The 18956-nt window shown below is 41.5% G+C and overlaps 1 protein-coding gene across 3 annotated transcripts in view; it reads left to right on the forward strand.

The window, feature by feature from the left end:
• LOC144473597 (pancreatic triacylglycerol lipase) overlaps positions 1-18956 on the forward strand; it is a 28171-nt gene that overhangs the window by 5734 nt on the left and 3481 nt on the right. Inside the window, exons 1-8 of one of the 3 annotated variants that reach the window (XM_078187605.1) lie at positions 10121-10342; positions 14122-14276; positions 14483-14637; positions 14698-14817; positions 15161-15307; positions 15478-15706; positions 16740-17171; positions 18126-18252. In XM_078187605.1, coding sequence (XP_078043731.1) covers positions 10155-10342; positions 14122-14276; positions 14483-14637; positions 14698-14817; positions 15161-15307; positions 15478-15706; positions 16740-17171; positions 18126-18252 — 1553 coding nt within the window. In that variant the 5' untranslated portion in view covers positions 10121-10154. Of the gene's footprint in view, positions 1-10120; positions 10343-14121; positions 14277-14482; positions 14638-14697; positions 14818-15160; positions 15308-15477; positions 15707-16739; positions 17172-18125; positions 18253-18956 lie in introns of those variants that run through there. The other 2 variants (XM_078187606.1, XM_078187607.1) reach the window with 2 other exon arrangements.

Consider the following 18956-nt stretch of genomic DNA (forward strand, 5'->3'; position numbering starts at 1 on the left):
CTGTAAAACAGTTTTAATCGCAGTCACATTTTTCAGGTATCGTTGGAAAGAGGAAGCTTCGATCTTCAAATCGATGTAAAACACGACACCGAAAAATATTTCCCAGACTTTCTACTGACGAAATCGATCTGCACCGTTTTCGGCGCTAAAACAGTCTCCGCTTTCCCCTTCGTCGCGTGTCGCTAAAAAGGTCCTCGCAAGAAAATAGATAACATCGTTCCAAAGCGAAGGTTACAAGCTTTAAAACGCGACCATGCTCGTTGCGGTGTGATTATTTCTGACGAAACGGCGACTGTTTAAGTACGGATTGTCCGTGTAGGAAAAATGTAAGTGGCAGAAAGGACTGCGTTGGTTCGTTTGCCGGCTAATTGGACCGCAAAACGCTGTAAAAATGTGTGAGAGCAAGAAAAGCCGAGTGAAAGACGCCTGGCTGGTTTATTAGAAGGCGTCTTCCGTCTTTGACATTTTCCTCGCGATAATAACTGCAGCGGCGCGGCGTCGAGTATGGCGTGCTCTGCTAGCTCGGCTCGCGAGCGCGGATTTTTCTCTCTCTCTCTCTCTCTCTCTCTCTCTCTCTCTCTCTCTCTCTCGAACCGTCTGATTACTTTCTAGTTCAAGGGATCATCGAGATATCTCGCGGTGTACAGCGCGGGTCGATCTCCGCCGGTCGGCGAAAAAAATCACCGTCGAACACGTTTCGTCCGACACTCGCGATTTATATCCGGACACCGAGGAATTCTTTCCGCTTTCGATTTTTACTTTTCCTTTTTCGGGAAAAGCGATCCCGCGTCGTGCAGGCGACAGACCTCGCTGTCGAGGCGAGAGCCGCTCGAAAATTCGCCGGGCGAACGAATTTCAAATTTTCCCGCGCGATATAGAGCGCCGAGTCGACGCTAGCCCACGCTTAGCGAATTATTAATAGATCGAAGAAACTCGCGCTAATCGTAATTAATGGCCCGCTCGAAGCGCGGACATTGCGCTTTCACTCGCGTTACGCGCGCTTCGGACTGCACCGCCGGACGACCCCCGGCCGTCGGGACGTTCCCGCGATCTTGCCGAACGACGGATTCGCGATCGAAAAGAAATGTCCGTAAAATGTCCGAGGGAACGGCGGGCTTGTGCAACGCGCTGCAAAACGACTCGAATTATGTAAATAACTCGCGGGACACTTGTTTAACTATGAAGTTTGCGACGAGACTAGAAAGTGGGACAAATCTGCGTGGCTCGTCGAGGATCGACACTTTTTTTTATTTATTGATAATCCATTTCGAATTCCATTTCGAATAGATCGTGCACAGTAACATCGTAGTTGTATTTTCTGGTAGGCTGTTTTTCCTGGTCGGGTCTCCGGTTTATCTGAAACAGAAAATAATTGTTGAAATGATCTTTTAGAAATGCAGAGGAGACGTTCGGCAGACATTTTCAAGACCAGTTGCGCTAGTTTTATACAAGCTTAGAAAAGCCTTCTGAAACGATACTTTTACTTTTCCATTCAATCTCAATAAGCTGCACAAGCATCGCTATAATTACCACCGGCTGACCATGAACAACAGGTTCTCGTGGGTGTTAGATTTCTGCGAGTGCTCCACATAGAGAGAATTGTACCGAAATAGCAAAATTTAAAAGTAGGTTTGGAAATTGATGCAAATTTGAAAATTATATGTGAAAATTTAAATCAATTTTAAAATTGTGTATGAAAATTACAGCAAATTAAAAAAGATATATCAGATTGAAACATATTTTAAAATTACATATGGAAATTGAAGAATATTAACAAAATATATAAGAAAATTGAAATATATTTTAAAATTACATGCGAGAATTTGAATGAATCTTAAAATTGTATATTCATTTATAATATACAATTATATAATATACTTTAAACATAATATAATATAAAATATATGTAAAATATGTATGAAATATATATATGAATATTTATATAAATGAAATATATGTATATAAAAATATATATAAATTTGAAGTTTCGGAGCAGGTGCAGCGTTCAGAATCTTCGTGTACCTTTTTTCAAGCAAATAAAAGGTGTTCCACGAATTTTACTCTACGACAGAGTCCCCGATGAGCAGCCTAAGAAGAGCTTTACAGAACAGGTCGACATATTTTGTCTCCGTCCCGTCGTTCTCCTCTGGCACACGGGCGATTCGGAAATTGAAGAATGCTCGGCAGATCCGAGGATTCGGGAAGCCTTATATCCCGCATTGGCATAAAACTCCTGGATGCCGAATAGACAGTCCCGATCAGAAACAACGAAACAAAGAGCAGCAAACAGATCTGTCGTTTCATCTTCTTCGATACAACACGCGACGAACTCTCGTAATAACAATGACAGACAACTACCCGAGGGTTCACCTTAAATACTCGTCAAGTTTTCCTTGGATTTTTCCCCATTTCCTGAAATCATTTAAAAAAAAGAACCGACTGACGCACCTGACATACGTCAACGGATGATTAATAAATCCAACGTCGCTAGTCGGATTATCCGAATGGTCCGCGACATTCTCTAATCGCATGGGAAATTATAGAGAATGTTGCAATAAAAATTCTGCGCACTCTTTATCATCTTCGCTTGATCCTCGCACGTGCCATCACTAGACCGAGCACCTTTACGCGAATTAACAAATGGCCGCTTTCGTTGTGATGCAAAATGAACGCTAGTACATTCGAATCAGGAAGCGTTCAAAATGCAGCTTTTATTATTAGAAACTATCATGTAGTCTACGGGTAATGATTCGAGAATAAATCACCTGTCAATTTTTGCAGCTCGTTAAAATTTTTAAGGTCGCGTTAAACAACTTGAACAAGTTGAAACCGATACGTCAGCGCTCGCAGTTTCCTCTCATCTTTTCCCTATTTTATGTTTCGGCTGTTCATATTTTTACCGCAAACGCGTGAAATCCACAGTCTCGTAATAGCGGTGTGTCAAAGATCAGGCTTCCGATGCCGCAACAAGTCCTCTTCGGGGAAGCCCGGGGCCAGGTTGCATATCAATTCTCTTTACGCAAACGGTCGACACCGTGGCTGAAATCAGTTTCAAAGTCGCGGGAAGCGTGGTCGGATAGCAAGGGTGAATAAGGGGAACATTTATGGTCGAGGCACATTAACCGGTGAAATTTACGGTGCCGTAAAATCGAATTCGCCCGGCTGCGCGTCATTTCCCCCTTTTCTGGCTTTCTTCAATGCCGAGGTGTACAACGGACACGCAGCACGCAGCAGCGTGCGGTTTCGTCTGCCGTCGATGTTACGCGCGCTCACCGATGCCGCACTGGCCGCCGAGTCGCACCGCCATTATACGCGGGATGAAAAAACGTCCTACAAAGTCGAAAAACTTTCTTTCCTTATCTCGGATAAATGCTGCCTCCGCCACGCCCGCGAGAGAGACGTTTAGCGTCCGGACAGTCGACACGCGAGCCAATGCTCCGTGACTAATTGCCGAGCGATATTGTCACGCTGTAAATTCGTTCCCCCAAAATTGATTGTAAAGACGACCGCTTTAAGCTGATACCCTTCATTATCCTTTTCTTTAAGACATGAATATATATGTATATATTATTTTCAAATTCTGAGAATATTGACCGTCCCATTTTTGGGACACTGTCCCAAACTACTGTAAATATAAAGAAACTTAATATTATAAATTTTAATTCATTCAATATTCAATATTTTCATAATTGGAAAGTCAATTATAACAATAAATTTAGTTTCAGTAATTTTTCAGCGTCACTGAAATATGGGTGACACTAAGTTCTGACCAATCTTGAAAATTCACTTTTATTGTAATATATTTGAACAAATTTAATTTAACTAGAATGTTTCGGATGCGAAAGAGTACTAATGCGAATCCCTGCGATAAATATTTTTATAAATTTCTAGTTTCGCTTTAATTAATTGAAAGCATTTTCTGAAATATTCGAATAAAAAATTATTCTCATACTAATACATTATTCGAACAATCATAAATTATTACTATAAATATTAAAATATTATTAAATAAAGAATTATTCGAATACAGAATTGTCCAAATGAAGAACTATTCAAATAGAGATTAATTCGAGCAAAGATTGATTCCAATGAAAAACCATTCGAATAAAAAATTATTCGACATAAAATGAATCCATGCAGATAGCTATCCTAGATAAACGTTTATTCGAAACGATTCGAATAATAGTCGACTCAAGTTCGTAGACGCAGAGGCTATAGTAGGATTTCTCCAGAAAACGGCTGTGAAATCGTCGTACGCACAGATTGGGCCCATCTCTTGCTTGAGAGACAGAATTGCACGCCGTCGAAAAGGGCCATTACGGTGGTGGGTTGGTACTTTTTTGTAACCGGTGCGCAATACGAGGAGGCGCTTTACTGCCGCTCGTAAATTACGATCGAACAATCGCCGGTGTAGGAAAAGTTTAACTGCGTGCTCTGCGCCGCCTCGAAAGTGGCACGCTTCCAACCAGAAGACGCGTTTTTTCGCGTCTCGCACGCACAACGACGACAACGACGACGACGACGACGACGACGGCGATCGTTGCCATTCATTCTCCCTTTTTGCAAATTTCCATCGCCTTCTAACGCGAATTAATTCGAACGAGCTGCCGTGACTAATTGCATAGGAAGTGTTCTGGCTGGAACGTCGAGAGTACACCGCACCGGAAGTGCTGCGTATCAACATGTAACACACGCGCCTCCTGTCCGAATATCTCTGATGCACTTAGAGAATTTTTCCTGAACCATTTACAATCATCTGCGAAAAATTCGGAGAAGCAGCGCATTTTGAATGATTGCAAAATAAGATGATTTTCCTGAATTTTTCTTCGAAATGTGAACATTCAATTAATTTCAATGTCTTGCGATCCCATGTCAGCGCTTGGCACGTGTTCCATAATTTTTTTCACAAATATGCGATGACTATGTATGAAAATTGAAATGAAAATAGAGTTGATACGTCAGTTAACGTTGCTAAATGATTTTTAAGCGAAATCTAGCTTCAAGAGATTGAAAGTGCTAATCATTTTCAGCAAAATAAAAGTTTTAATTTACGTATTCTGCGGATTTTTCTGCAAAATAAAAACTGTCCAAATTAGTTACAGAATGATAAAACAACCACTTTAATGGATTCCAAATAAAACCTTAACATATTGGGACTCTCTTAACCTCTTTTCTATTTTAGAAAATATTATCTTTTCGTTATTTTTCAATTTTCTATATTAAATTGCAACCACCCAATGCAATAGAAAATGTATAAAATCCATAGTCAAATTATAACCAACCCAATCACTTTCTTCCATTCTCAATTCTAAAAATTTAATAACCAATTGCCTCCCCCATTTTCGTAGCCTTTCACGACAAGCAACGGTTACGTATCTGTAACATTTACAAATATTTGTCCTCCGTTTACGCGCGCCATTATTCGCCGCGATTACTATGCAAACTACTGTGCTTTCTAAAACATATTTCTATCGCTTCGCGGGTGTCAGGGCCCGTGATTATTTATAACGGTTACATTTTGAGAAGCTAATCTTGCGAATTTTCCACTCAAAGCGGCGAACGATGGCCGTATCTGTCTATAAAATCATACGAGGCACACGTGACGGCAATCGATTAGCGAATTATCCTCGAGGAAATTGCTCGTGAAGATTCCGCTGTATCTCCGTCGATGGATCCTCTCTCGCCGAGACGAGAAAAATAAAGTTCGCGGTCTCGGAGCGGGGCGCGAGATCGTTTACTATTCGCGCCGCTTAATCCGGGACAATTAACAATGTTAAAGCAGCGGAAAGTAATTGGAATTCTCGGATGGTGTAATTTCTTCGCAGCGCCTTCTGCATAAATCGGTGGCGGATAGTTTTGAAACCCAGTGAAAGTTCGCGGCGCGTCGCCCATGGATTCCGTGTTTTCGTCCGGCGCGGGTAAACAAACCGCTCGCAATTAAGCACGACTTACGCGGCCAGCATGCTCTTTTTCTGCAATCATAACGATCTCGCGCGCCCACAGTTTCTATTTATATAATAGGACGACCTAACCTATCCCCCGGTTACCAGAAACGACAGTTCCGGCGGACACACACCGGTTGCTAGTTAGCTTCGCTTACGGAACGTACCGCGAGCCAAGCCGAGCTTGAATGAAATTGCTAGAATTTGTTGTGATGCAACAGCTGTTCTTCTACATTTAATTATGCCGCTCCAGGAAAACAGCTATAAATCCGCTGATACTTTGATCCCGTACATTTTGTACGTCAACAGAAGATTTTACTCTGTTCCGGAATGACGGAATGGGAGAAAGTCGGTCACTTTGGAAAAAGCATAATTCAAACAAATTACCATTTGGTATTAAAGTTAAATAACACATATAGAGACATATATTTGAAATGCGATGACTTTTTCAAAACAGCAGTAAATTACATGATCTAAAACTGTTTGAAATTATTTTGATTTAAACTTATTTTACCATTATTGATGATCGTGTGATTTTGAAATTATTTGACTTAAAATTATTAAGTTGGAAATTATTTTCTATATGACAGAGAAGCTAGTATAGTAAACGATAACTGAAACCCTTTTCTCTTGATCTTTCTACCACTTCGATTATCAAAAAAGAATAAAAAAAACTGTCGTTCTTCAACATTTCTAATCTGAGGCAATAACAAAAATTTTAAAAATGTCTAGGACGCGACAAGCTGTTTACTCTTGATTAATATTTGCTCGCGCGCCTGTGCCTGAGTTATTTACTCGGCATGGAATTATTGATGCGGGCATCTGTCCGGCTGGAGAAATTAATTCCGTGGTGCGCGAATTTTTGGCGAGGCGAAGATTGCGCAACAGTTTGCGTGTCGCGCCCGGGACAAGAAGAAATGGACAGGGAAAGGTAGGCGTGTGTGAGCGTCTCCGAGTGATTACGTTACACGTAAATACAAATCGAAAGCATTTCTCTGTCGGACAGTGGATTAGGTCATCAGGATAACACGATGGCTCTTCGCTGTCGCGTTTCTCTTCCCGCCTATTCGATCATACTTCTTTTCAAATTGCTGGCGGCCGAAGGAAGAGACTGCGTACGTCCGTGGCCTGAATCGCAGGTGATAAATATTCTACAAGAGCCTTCCTAATCGCTCTCAGCAAGAAAATACGGCCATAAATCTCTCTGCAAAATCTCGTTTCATTCGTGACATCAGTTTCAACGTCAGAGTCCTTTAACAATTAATTAAGGTGGGACGGTACCCTGAAATTTAGCATTCGCACTTATGATCACCTGAATTAAACTCTCGCATTTTATTCTCCATCGTCTTCGTTAAAGATGAGTGCTGTTAATCGTACGAGTGCGAAAATCCATCGAGCTAGATTTTGTACAAGTGTATTTGAAATGTTTCCATCAATATTTATGGAAAATTATTGTTTGTTCAAATAATTCTTGATATAATAAAGAATTAATATAGTCAGATAATTCCATGATAGAATGACTCAATTATTTTCTATTTATTCAGGTAGTCAGAATTAAGAATTCTTCTTAATTTCTAAGGATAATTTATAACATTCTAAAAGATTCTAAAATCATTCGAATATTAATACGAATCAACATGTCGAAATCTACGGGAAACGATATGTAAAATATAAATTAAAAAGTCCACCCATCCCTCGTATTGGATAAATAAAAATTTCGTCAGAATATTACGAGCTCGACAAGCATGTTCAAGGTTGAAAAATGTTCAAGAGAGATCGTCGCTTTACCCCCATAGCTATCGGAAATTCTTTGACTCGGACACGCCTTCTGTTCGGCGCCGCGGCGCTCGACACCTCTCAAGTTCACGTGCACCTGGATGACACAGTAATGACAGTGATCAGGTTGCCATACGTTTATTAGAATAATCAACCGGTGAAACATGCGGAGACTGAAATAGAGGGGTCGGGAGACAGCGCTCGTTCGAGACAGGAAGTAGAGAGTGGGGCTTCGGCTAGTCTAACTTCGGCTCGTTTAAGAACTTTCTCAAGAATTTCACGTCCGCTTAATCAGCAATCATTGTGCTGCGGCAGCGCAGGGATCCAGGGAACCCGCGTCCCTGGCTTCTGCTAATCTTGCACAAGGCTTCGGAAGATCTCCGCGATCTTCGCGAAGGCCGTTGGACAGACCGTTGATCGTCCTTTAAATGTCAAGGTGACTTAGCATCCCGAGTCCTTTTTTTTCCTTCTAGCCAGAATAGACGACTCCTTGTTTATTTATTACACTTCAGTTTCAGCCAGAGAAAAAAAAACACCGGCCCCGACACTGTTCAATTATTCATGCACAATTGAGAACAGAAATATTAATTCTTGTCTGTGGCGTGATACCCGTTCGCAAACAAGCCTAACTCGTGCTAACCGTTTCAACACATATCAGCCTTCGCGTCGACCACGCTCAGAAATAAACACACGTCTTCGTCTGGAACCTGACTAATGTAATTATTTATTCACCATGGAACAACTCTCGTTCAATTTCTCCGTCCCCAAGAAAATCGAGCATTCCGTTCTTACGAGCATTCCCAGTCACCGGGCAAATTATCGGACACGTGTACCGTGGAAGTGTCTATCACTGGCGCGAGTGGAAATTAGAGTGGAGGCATCATCCGAGTCATACGGTACAGCCCATTGGGTTTGTGGCACGTATGAAGAAACTCAATAGAGAAACTACCTGGAAGGATCTAGAAGACTCGGATGATCGAGAGCCTGGGAGACATGGAGTTAGGTAACTCCGGGGAATTACGATTTCACCCTGTTGGCCGATCCGCCGTTAGGATCATCCTGTCGGCGTTAAGATAATCTCAGCTTTCCTCGCAGCAGAAAACGATGAATTCTACAATTTAAAAAAAATTAATGATTAATACCATCAGAGGAAAATTAACCAGGCTGTGATAACTTATGGAAGGTCTAAAAAAATGTCTTCCAGCAACTTTAGCAAATAGCAAGACTAAGAAAGGTCTTAGAAAGTCTAAAAGATCTTAAAAGATCTAGAAAAGGAGGTTTAAAAGAAGGTTTAAGAGATTCAAATAGTTTGGTGGGTTCAGAGGGTTTAATAGCTCTAGATGGCCTAGGTTTTAGTAGATCTAGTGGATCTAGTAGGTCTAGCAGGTCTAACAGATCTAACAGGTGTAGTAGGTCAAACAGGTAGCTTTTAAACCTACAACGTAGTAGGTTTAAAAGGGACTAGTAGCTTTAGCAGGATATAAATTTAAGTAGTCTTAATAGGTTCAGAAAGTGTAAAAGATTTTAAAGGGTTCAAGTAACCAATTTGTAGGTTCTAGTAGATTTAGCTGGACTAGAAGGTCTCTCAAGTTCAGAACCTGCAAAGTTTAAAAACTCTAAAGTCTAAAAGAATTAGAAGAGTTTAAAAGACTTGGAGTTCAGAAGATTTGGTAAATCTAACCTAGAATATCAAAAGACTCGAGTGTCTAGACTAGAGTCTACTCTAAAAGATCTGGAGTCTGAAAAGTTTAGAGTCCAGAAGGTGTAGAGTCTAGAAGATGTAGAATATCCAGAACCTAAAAGGTGCAGTGAATCTAGCAAACCTGGAAGATCTAGAGTCTACAAGCGTCTCGACTAGAGTGTATGTACTCTAGAAGATCAAGAGTCTAACAAATCTAGAGTCTCGAAGATGTAGAAGATCTTGAACTTAAAAGGTGCAGTGAATTTAGAGGATCTACACTATACTACAGCTTACTCTAAAAGATCTAGAGTCTACAAGGTCTAGAATGTAGAAGATCTGGAAGACCTAAAACCTAAATGGTACTATAAATCTAGCAGACCTGGAAGATCTGGAGTCTACAAGCTCTACCCTAAGAAATCAAGGATCCAAAATGTCTAGAGTCTAAACGTAGAAGATACAAAGCCTAAAAGGTAGAGGGAACTTGGTAGACTCTAGCAGTGTTACTACTTCAAGTATTTAAACCAGAATCTAAAAGAACTAATAAATTAAGCAGTCGTAAAAGTTCTAGAGTCTAGAATTTAGAAGTATCCAGTCTAAAGTTCACCAAAAGGTCCGTAGTCTAGATTCTAGACTCTAGAAGGTCTCGAAGGTCCTCACCACCGCAGGAAAAATAAAGCAACGATACATTTACCACCCTGAGTGGCGTCTACTTTCCCCTCGTCCCGTTTAGACGGCTTTCGAGGCATTCCCTGCCGATGGAAACAAGAAAGAGGAAAGCAGCCGGCAAAGGGAGAGGAAGTCGTCAGCGTCGAAAAAAAACGACCCAGTCGATTTGGAGGAAGAGAGAGGCGTGTGCAGGAAGTGGTACAGCATTGCCGGAGGGAAGGACGTCGAATCTAGGCCACAATCGTGTCCTTCTCTTCGTGTCTCCGTGGATATGTAGGTATGCCAGTAGCTCTCAAACTGCGTCGGCCGGTGCACGCCGGGAAACCGTCCCCGGAAAAGAAACGAGACAGCCCAGACAGCCTTTCAGACGACGACGCCCCGTGACAGATCCATTCGTTTATGTTCGTCCACTCGGAGTTTCTATTCCGCGGACACTCCCAGACGGTTCGGTTTTCCCGCCGTTCCCTGTACAAAAGTTATTTATAAACTCCGGGGCAATTACAGAATCGTTTGTACGAATCGCTCCAAACGGTTCGGAGCGTCTACCGAGCAGGCAGACTAGAGGAAACGAATTTCACTTTTCGGAAGAATGCAGCGTTAATTTCACCGTGACCTTAATTGATATACTGACAACTGGAGTAATATTCGACGTTGAATGTTTCACGCGGATGAAAACCGCATATTTTCAGCAATTAGAGATCTGGGATCTGTGCGGTGCCATTTGGAACAGCTTTCTAGGCACTGGAAGCACAATAAGTTCGGAAACGGTGTCTTAAATCGGTGTTGTCCTTAACATTAGACGCATTCCTTCTATTTGAAAAATTGTAAAAGTTATCACAAAGCTTCGATAAAAAGCGATTCAAATATATATCTTATCAAAAATGGCAGGAATTCTAAACGAATGCAATTCTGTCATACTTACACAGAAACAGGCGGCACCCACTTTTAATGCTCGGTAGGTTATCACTCGATCCTTCGCGGAATTGATCTACTATCGATTCCTGTGGTCGATGATTCAGCTCGGGGTACGGAAACCGAACTACAAATTCAAGACCATGGTCGGCGAACATGAATAATAGGTTCCACGACCACGTTCTCGTAAACAATGACGATCGCAAGGTGGAGACGCTTAATTCCACTAATCACTCACAGTGCCATTCGAGCCGTAAGTAGGCCTGTCCGGGCGGTTTTCACCGACATTTTCCACGCACGATTTTTCCCGGATAATTAGGTCATCGAAGCAAAAGTCGCCCGAAGGCTTCTGTTCTCTGAAATATCCGGACGTGAGCGGCGATTAGAGAGTTTTCGGGCGAAATCATCGGGGCCGTCTGCATATTCACGGAATGATAAGAACGCAACATGGCAAATTTCTCGCGGAACAACTATCTAGCACCTACATAACAGTAAATCTAACGTGTCAGTCGAAATAACCGATTTCTCGATTCTTCTTTCGAAATCATACATTCACGTGAATTCAATGTGTCGTCGTTCCCACATAGAAACACACGCCGTGCAGACTTCAATCTCGGTAGAATTAATATCAAGTGTATGCTTAAGTGAACAATTTTATCGAAATTATCATCGTGTGATAAATGTAAAATTTGGTATACAAACAGAAATATTATTGCTGGTTTTTGTGGGACGATTTAAGAATCTTTGCCCTCAGAATGACCAGTTGTTATACGTTTTCTGTTTCAAAGTTATTGAAACATCAAAGACTGCTCCAAAGTAAATAATTCAATGAATTTCTCCATTCGCACGTGCATTATCATAAAAGTAGCGCGAAGTAAACGCAATCTTATTATTTTTACACAGAAACACACGGCAGTCGCGTTAAGCGTTAAAATCGTGGGAACGAGCGTAGACGTTAAATTCGGGTTGCTCAAGAAACGGAAACGATAATCCGATGGTATCGCAGCCGCAGTCACGACACTGGCATCGTTACAAAATCAATTAAAAGATAAGAATATCCGGCGGCAGGAGGAACGCAACGCCGAGAAGCGAGCGCCCGCAGTTTCGAAGAGAAGACGAATTTGCGAATCGCTTGCGAACGCTGGCGCCGCGGTTACACTCTCGCTTTCGAAATAATTATTTAATACCCGCAGCCACGGGTGAAATGCGAGCGGAGTGGGCAGACCGGGGTCTTTTCGGGGCCCATCCTACGGCCTCTTCCATCATCCGGCCTCTCTCTCTCTATCTCTCTCTCTCTCTCTCTTCTCCTTCACCGTTCCGAGGATACGCTTTCCAGTGGTAATGAAAGCATTTTTGAAAAGCCGATCTCCAGGCGCCGCTCAACAACAACCTGAGTCCGGTTTTACGTAACGGGGTGGCCGGGACGGGTAAACACCGCCGATGGGTGTAAGTTAGCGGGTTCTCCGCGTTTTTAGGTGACACCGATCTAGAATTACGCAACACGGCACGCCAGAGTCTGGCTGTTACGTCGTCGTGCTGTGTTTGGAAACGCGTGGCGAAATTGGGACTACACAGGAACGACGATATTCGATGTGATATCCGATGGCAAGTCGATCAAGTTCAGTCCGTTCGAAATTTAGCAAATTGTCTTCGGATAGATTCTCCTGCTCTCTGTTCGATGGAGTTTGGCACTCTTGTGTTGCGCTTGACCGAGTTGCGTTGAGATTTACTGAGTTATCTTCGGTTTATCTGAATTATTTTCTGTTTGATTGAATTGTATTGTATTTGACCGAGTTGTCGTCGTTTTGATTGAATTATCCTGAATTCAGCTGCTAAATTAATTTAATTCTAAACGAATTGTCACAAGTTTTCTTGAGCTTGACCAAGTTGTCTCCTGTTAAACACGCTTGTCTTAACTTATATTGAACTGCCTCGAGTTTGACCGAGTTTCCTTCAGTTCGTCCGCGTTGCGACGAGTTTGGGACTCCTAAGTCTCGCCTAGGTTTCAACCGATCCAGTGGCGAAGGAAGAGAACGGTGATTTCTTGGAGAAACAATTTATGAACGATTATGCTTAGCAAGATTAGACCGTCACGAATTGGGAATGAGCTGAAATTGATGGGCAGAGTTAATACGGTGTAGCTCCGAGTCCTCGCCGCAGCTGCTGATAAGAAATGCAGACGAACAGGGTATCGTGCGACATTCCACGCGAACGCCGACCTTATACGTCACCGTAATACAGGTTCCCAAGTTACCGTTACCTTTTTCTACGCATTCCACTTTATTCCGCATTTTTCAGACCGTACACACCGCGGAATCCGCGCAATGATAGCGCCTTAACGTTGCGGAGTAGAAAGTATATTTCCACAACGATGATTTTCCGCGACGCGGCGCAAGCTCGAATTCCTCTAATCGTGCAAGATTCTTCAATTAAATCTCCGTTTTGAAAGTCGCGCGTTTGATGTATCATCTTCGAAAGAATCGTTCAGGTATTATAATCGAGAACGAGCACGTGTCGACCGGTTTATTCGTTGCTTTGGTCACGGGTTCGCCAAATCGGAGACCTTCGGAGGCCAATGCAATAAAATAGAGTGTCGAAAGAAATATCTGGATGGCCATGAATATTCCAGGAATTAAGAAGACGTCTCAGACAAGGTTGTCGTATCCTCGAAGGCCGTCTATCCTCCCCTTCCAGAAAGAATCACAACTTTTTTCACTCGTCCATCACACTTCAGACCATTTGGTATACCGACCACTGTTACGTGTTGCGATTTACAACAGTGGCGTGTTCCCTCAGCACAACAGTCGTATCCAGAGCGATCTTTCATTAGGGCAACTGTTAAGCTAAGTCACAACGGTGCGCCAATGACCAGTGTTGTGTAAAAGTGATTTCATCGAGCACGCGATTCTTTGTCGTCTCCGCAGCCCGTGAAAACTGGCGAATCGTTTTACGATTACCGTGAAAATTAGCGAGCTGTTCAATCGAAGCGAAAGTCACTCCTTTTTTTTGAAAAATAAAGATGCGGTATGCGGTCCAAACTCTTCTTTTCGATCTTCAAACATTCGACGACACTTTCTCTGTGAATTCGGATCGATAATTACATTATTTATAATATTAATTGTATCCGGTTTAATTTTATTGCAGGATAAGGAGGAAGAAGCTAGGAGCCACAGAGGGCGAAGGAGCGTCGGTTTTTCTACTCGTCGCATTGGCTCCTGTCATCTGCTACGCCGGAATCCTGGACCCATGGCAGTGGGCACGTAGCGATCGAATCGAGGTCAACATACCATGGTTACCATGTAATTATTCCAAACATTATAATAGATATCCTGAATAGTAGATTATAGCAATGGGGAAAGACGCGTTTCATAAAATATAATATAACAGGGAGGGTCACACCCCTAAAAACATACTAATGGGACAGGCAACGACAAGATAGTAGCATCCGTAACGGTATTAAACTAATATCCACCTGTTTACAATAATCTGTATGTGGTGTGAACAGTCGAGAACGAAACACGTTGCTACGATGAACTAGGCTGTTTGAACATAACCAGGAGCTGGTACCACCTCATCCACAGGCCCCTGAACGTCTTCCCTCTTCCGCGAGAGGTTATCAATACGAGATTCATTTTGTATACGAAAGAAAACCCCTTAGAAGTGAGTACAATCGTCGGTCGTCCATTAAAGGTTCCATTTAATTGCTATTTGATGTTTCAGGGCCAGGTGCTGATAGTCGCTAAAGATAAGTCCATCAAACGCTCTTACTTCAATCCGAAACGAAAGACAAAATTCATCATTCATGGTTTTATAGACACACCCCTTAGTAATTGGGTCAAGGTAAGCCCGAGACGCATCGCCGATCAATTTAAAAACCGTTCAATGATTCAGAAATTGGTATCGAGATTGATCTAATTGAAACGACGCCGATCGGTTTGTCAAAATCAAACTTTCTCGGCCATCGGTTTTCAATCAGTCACGAATCGAACTGATCTGATTACTTTAAGTTCCGACAATCTTTTCACAGAACAAGCAGCTCAAGAGCAATGTTATGTCTTCGGGTTAGGCGAATCCACTATGTTAAGCAAGAATCGTTTGCCGTTGATTTGAATGTTGTTTGCGTAAAGATCGATCGAACAGCTCGAAACCGGCATTTTTTAACCTGAATGTTCATTAACCGTAGGAAATGAGGAATGAGTTGCTCAGGCACGACGACTACAATGTCATCATTGTCGACTGGGCAGGAGGCAGTCTGCCTCTCTACACCCAGGCCACGGCTAACACCAGACTCGTTGGCCTCGAAATCGCTCATCTCGTTAAGCACTTGCAGGTATCGCGATTTTATTTTGCAACATTCTATTCGAAATAAATCCGAGCCTAGTCTCGATGTATATGAACAACATTTTAGGCTCTGCCGAGCTGATTCGTACCGTCTTTGGACGGAACGAACAGTTCCAATCCGTTTATAGAAGCAATTATTCAGAATTTCTTTGGTTACAGACAAATTACAGACTGGACCCTAACGATGTACACCTAATTGGGCACAGTCTGGGCGCCCACACGGCCGGTTACGCTGGAGAGAAATTGAACGGGATTATTGGCCGGATCACGGGCTTGGACCCTGCCGAGCCGTACTTCCAAGGAATGCCTAGTCATCTGAGACTGGACTATACTGACGCGAAGCTAGTCGACGTCATTCACACTGATGGTAAAAGCATCTTTTTCTTAGGTAAGGAAAATCACCAAGGATCAACCTATCTTATATGATATCTCAGAAAAATATATTCGTCGGGTCCGTTTTATTTCGAGTCGATTTCCGATGCTGCAACCCCTGGCAGAAAGTATTCGAACACCTCTTCAGACTGGACTTTCTTAAAACTAGATTTAATAACTCGAATGATTTTTTTAATGTTGGATGGACTAGATTATCATATAATGAATTGAATAATTGTGGCAATTATGTTGCTACTTGGTATGACAAAGAGAATTAATAGCGAGAGTTTAAGTATTTTAAATTTTAAACTATTATTGTTATTGCTCAGAGTTTTACCTATTAACAAAATATTTATATTATTATACAGATTTTATTTATTATACACATGTTACTTATTAATATCTGCACAGATTTGAAAATTAATTTGTACGCCAATCCTACAATACCATCCTAATTCTACAATGATCCCCAGAATTTAGGAATATTAGAAACATAATTGCCGTCATAAAACACATCTTATCAATTTCAACTTAGTTAAATAAGAAATTTTAATTTAACCTCTTGCACTATCGCTCCTTTCATGCTGTAACGATTAACACTTATTCATACTTCGTAATATTTCTAATAGGACCAGACAATTTCTCTATTTCCTGTATTGTCTTCATTTATCATCGTTTCTGTACTTAGATCACAGATGAATTTATTTTTACTTCGATGTAGAAGAAATTAATAATATTCATATATAGCAGAGGTTGCATAAAATCTTCACCACGAGTCTAACTCATTATTATATCGCAAGAGGTTAATAAAATTTTGAAGTCGTTCGCGCAGCAGCAAAAATATTAAAAAGAAGAAACCAAGTAACTTAGTTCAATTAGAAAGAAAGTAATCGCGTTTCAGGCGTTCGAATACTTTTCGTGGTGGTATTACAGAAAATTTCGTGCAATAGCAATCGGAAAAATTGCAGAAATAAAGGAAGAAGTCCCCGCGAATCCGCCGATTCGTTTAAGTCACGAAGCATAGCCAATCTAACTTAGTACACGATAAGGACTTCCAGGATACGGAATGAGTCAGCCATGTGGCCACTTGGACTTCTACCCCAACAACGGCAAGGAGCAGCCGGGGTGTACGGATCTCAGCGAAACCACCCCGTCCCTTCCTCTGACGCTGATCAGGGAGGGTCTCGAGGAGGCATCGAGGGTGCTGGTGGCCTGCAATCACGTGCGTGCCATAAAACTGTTCATCGAGAGCATCAACTCCAAGTGCCAATACGTGGCGCACGAGTGCTCCAGTTACGCCAGCTTCCTGAGGGGTGAGTGCTTCTCTTGCAAGAGCAACAACAGCCTCAGCTGCGGCGTTATGGGGTACCATGCGGATACCAGTCCGGCGCTCGTCAGGCGACAGGCCATGGGGCAGGATGTTCTGTCGTTGCTGGGGTCTAAGTTCTTCTTCACCACTGGAAAGGAGGACCCTTATTGCAGTAAGCGCCATTTGCATCTCATTGTTGATTTGGTAAAATATTTCTACGACTAAACAAAAGCTTATTAACTATGTCAGCGGCTATAGGACACGTCAGAAAATGTTTTGTCTCGTAAAGAAGTTTGTCTTTCGCTAGAATGGATAATTTAAAATCTATTGTACGCATATGAATAAATATTTAATACTATTACAATTATTATATTAACAGCTTGAAAAACATAAACAGTGTTGGAAAATTAGGTATTTTCAATCAATTTTAATCTTATGAGGAGAATTATATGTAATTTAATATAATTAAGTCAGTACTCTAAATAAACATTTTTACTAGACGAAACATCTTCTGCTATGTGGTACATGATCTTGGCATAAATTAAAAATTAAACAGTAGCAGAACACTTACGATGACTCTTTTGAACTACACAGTGGAATAAAATAATCTGCGTTAACATGGAAAGACTGCTCCATCTGTGACGACGCCGTCGAAGCTAAACAACCTCGGCTTAAAAATAATCAATTATTAATAGTAAATGATAGGTCGTGTAATAATATATTCTACCATACGTTGCGTTGCATTGTACAATGATCACGCACACGCCGGCGCATTCAACGCAGGAACACTCATCGTGAAATAGAATTACGACTTTCTATCGTTCGGATCCCATTTTATGACAAAATAGATGGCGGGTGGCGTTTTCGGATTTTACGCAATTATTACTAATAAATTATGACAGCCTGCTTTCTCCTTCTTATCGTAACAAGGAAAATCACGGCGTGTCACGAAGCTGATTTAAACTTGCCCTACATATCGATTAGAAACCAGTAACCACAATTTCGCGTATGCGTCGAGATCGGATTTTTCACCGCCTACAAGCTGCTCGAGAACTGCACTCGTTCGAACAGCGAACGCGCATTTTTATGAAGCGTCGGCGATCCACTTCACATTGTTCCTTTGCAGGAAGGCATTATCGACTCACGATCAACCTCGCTCGGCCACCGACTGCAGAGAGTTGGGTCCAAGGATTTATGAAAGTTACTCTTCACGCCGAAAATGGCATCATTCGTGACGTCGATCTAACTCCCAGGTGAAATTACATCCCAGGTTACATTCGCGAATTCTAACCCTCTGCACTCGAAGCGGTTTCAACTGTCAATCTGAAATCATTTTCCTGTCTCATACTATTTTCATTCTATACTGCAAAATGCACTTTTATGCATAAAAAATTGATTCTTGCGAATCATACCAACAGTTTCACTATTCAATAATTTTTTAGATCTAAACTTTGTTGGTATAAAAATTATCTTGGGACGTGATGAAACAAATTTTAGTGGTGCCAAAGAGTTACCACTCGAGTGCAAAGGGTTAAGAAATGTACACCATCGTCCAAAAGTATCCGGACACTTTCATAAGTAACAGTAAACCTACGGAAGTCTAAAAGTAACTAACAAGTATTATCTTGTAATAATTACAAGATTGAGTTTACTTAAGATTTGTACAGTTATTATGACAATGCGTGCTTGAATAAAGAGATATATTCAACGATTTATAATGAAAATAGCTCGGACTCCTATAACTATTAAATCACAAATGCAAAACTGGTCATTTGACCAGCAGTGGTCGGTTTACTCTATTAAAACAATTATCCAAAAAAATTATGAAATCACTACTAAATAGTACTATGATCTTTTTACGTCCTTTATACTATATTAAAAGACATATTCTGTCAATATTGCACTAATAATAACGAAAACCAATTTACCTCTTATTCTTATTCTATTCATTAAAGGT

This window comes from Augochlora pura, chromosome 7 (genome assembly GCF_028453695.1).
Source record: "Augochlora pura isolate Apur16 chromosome 7, APUR_v2.2.1, whole genome shotgun sequence".
NCBI classification, from domain to species: Eukaryota; Metazoa; Arthropoda; class Insecta; order Hymenoptera; family Halictidae; genus Augochlora; species Augochlora pura.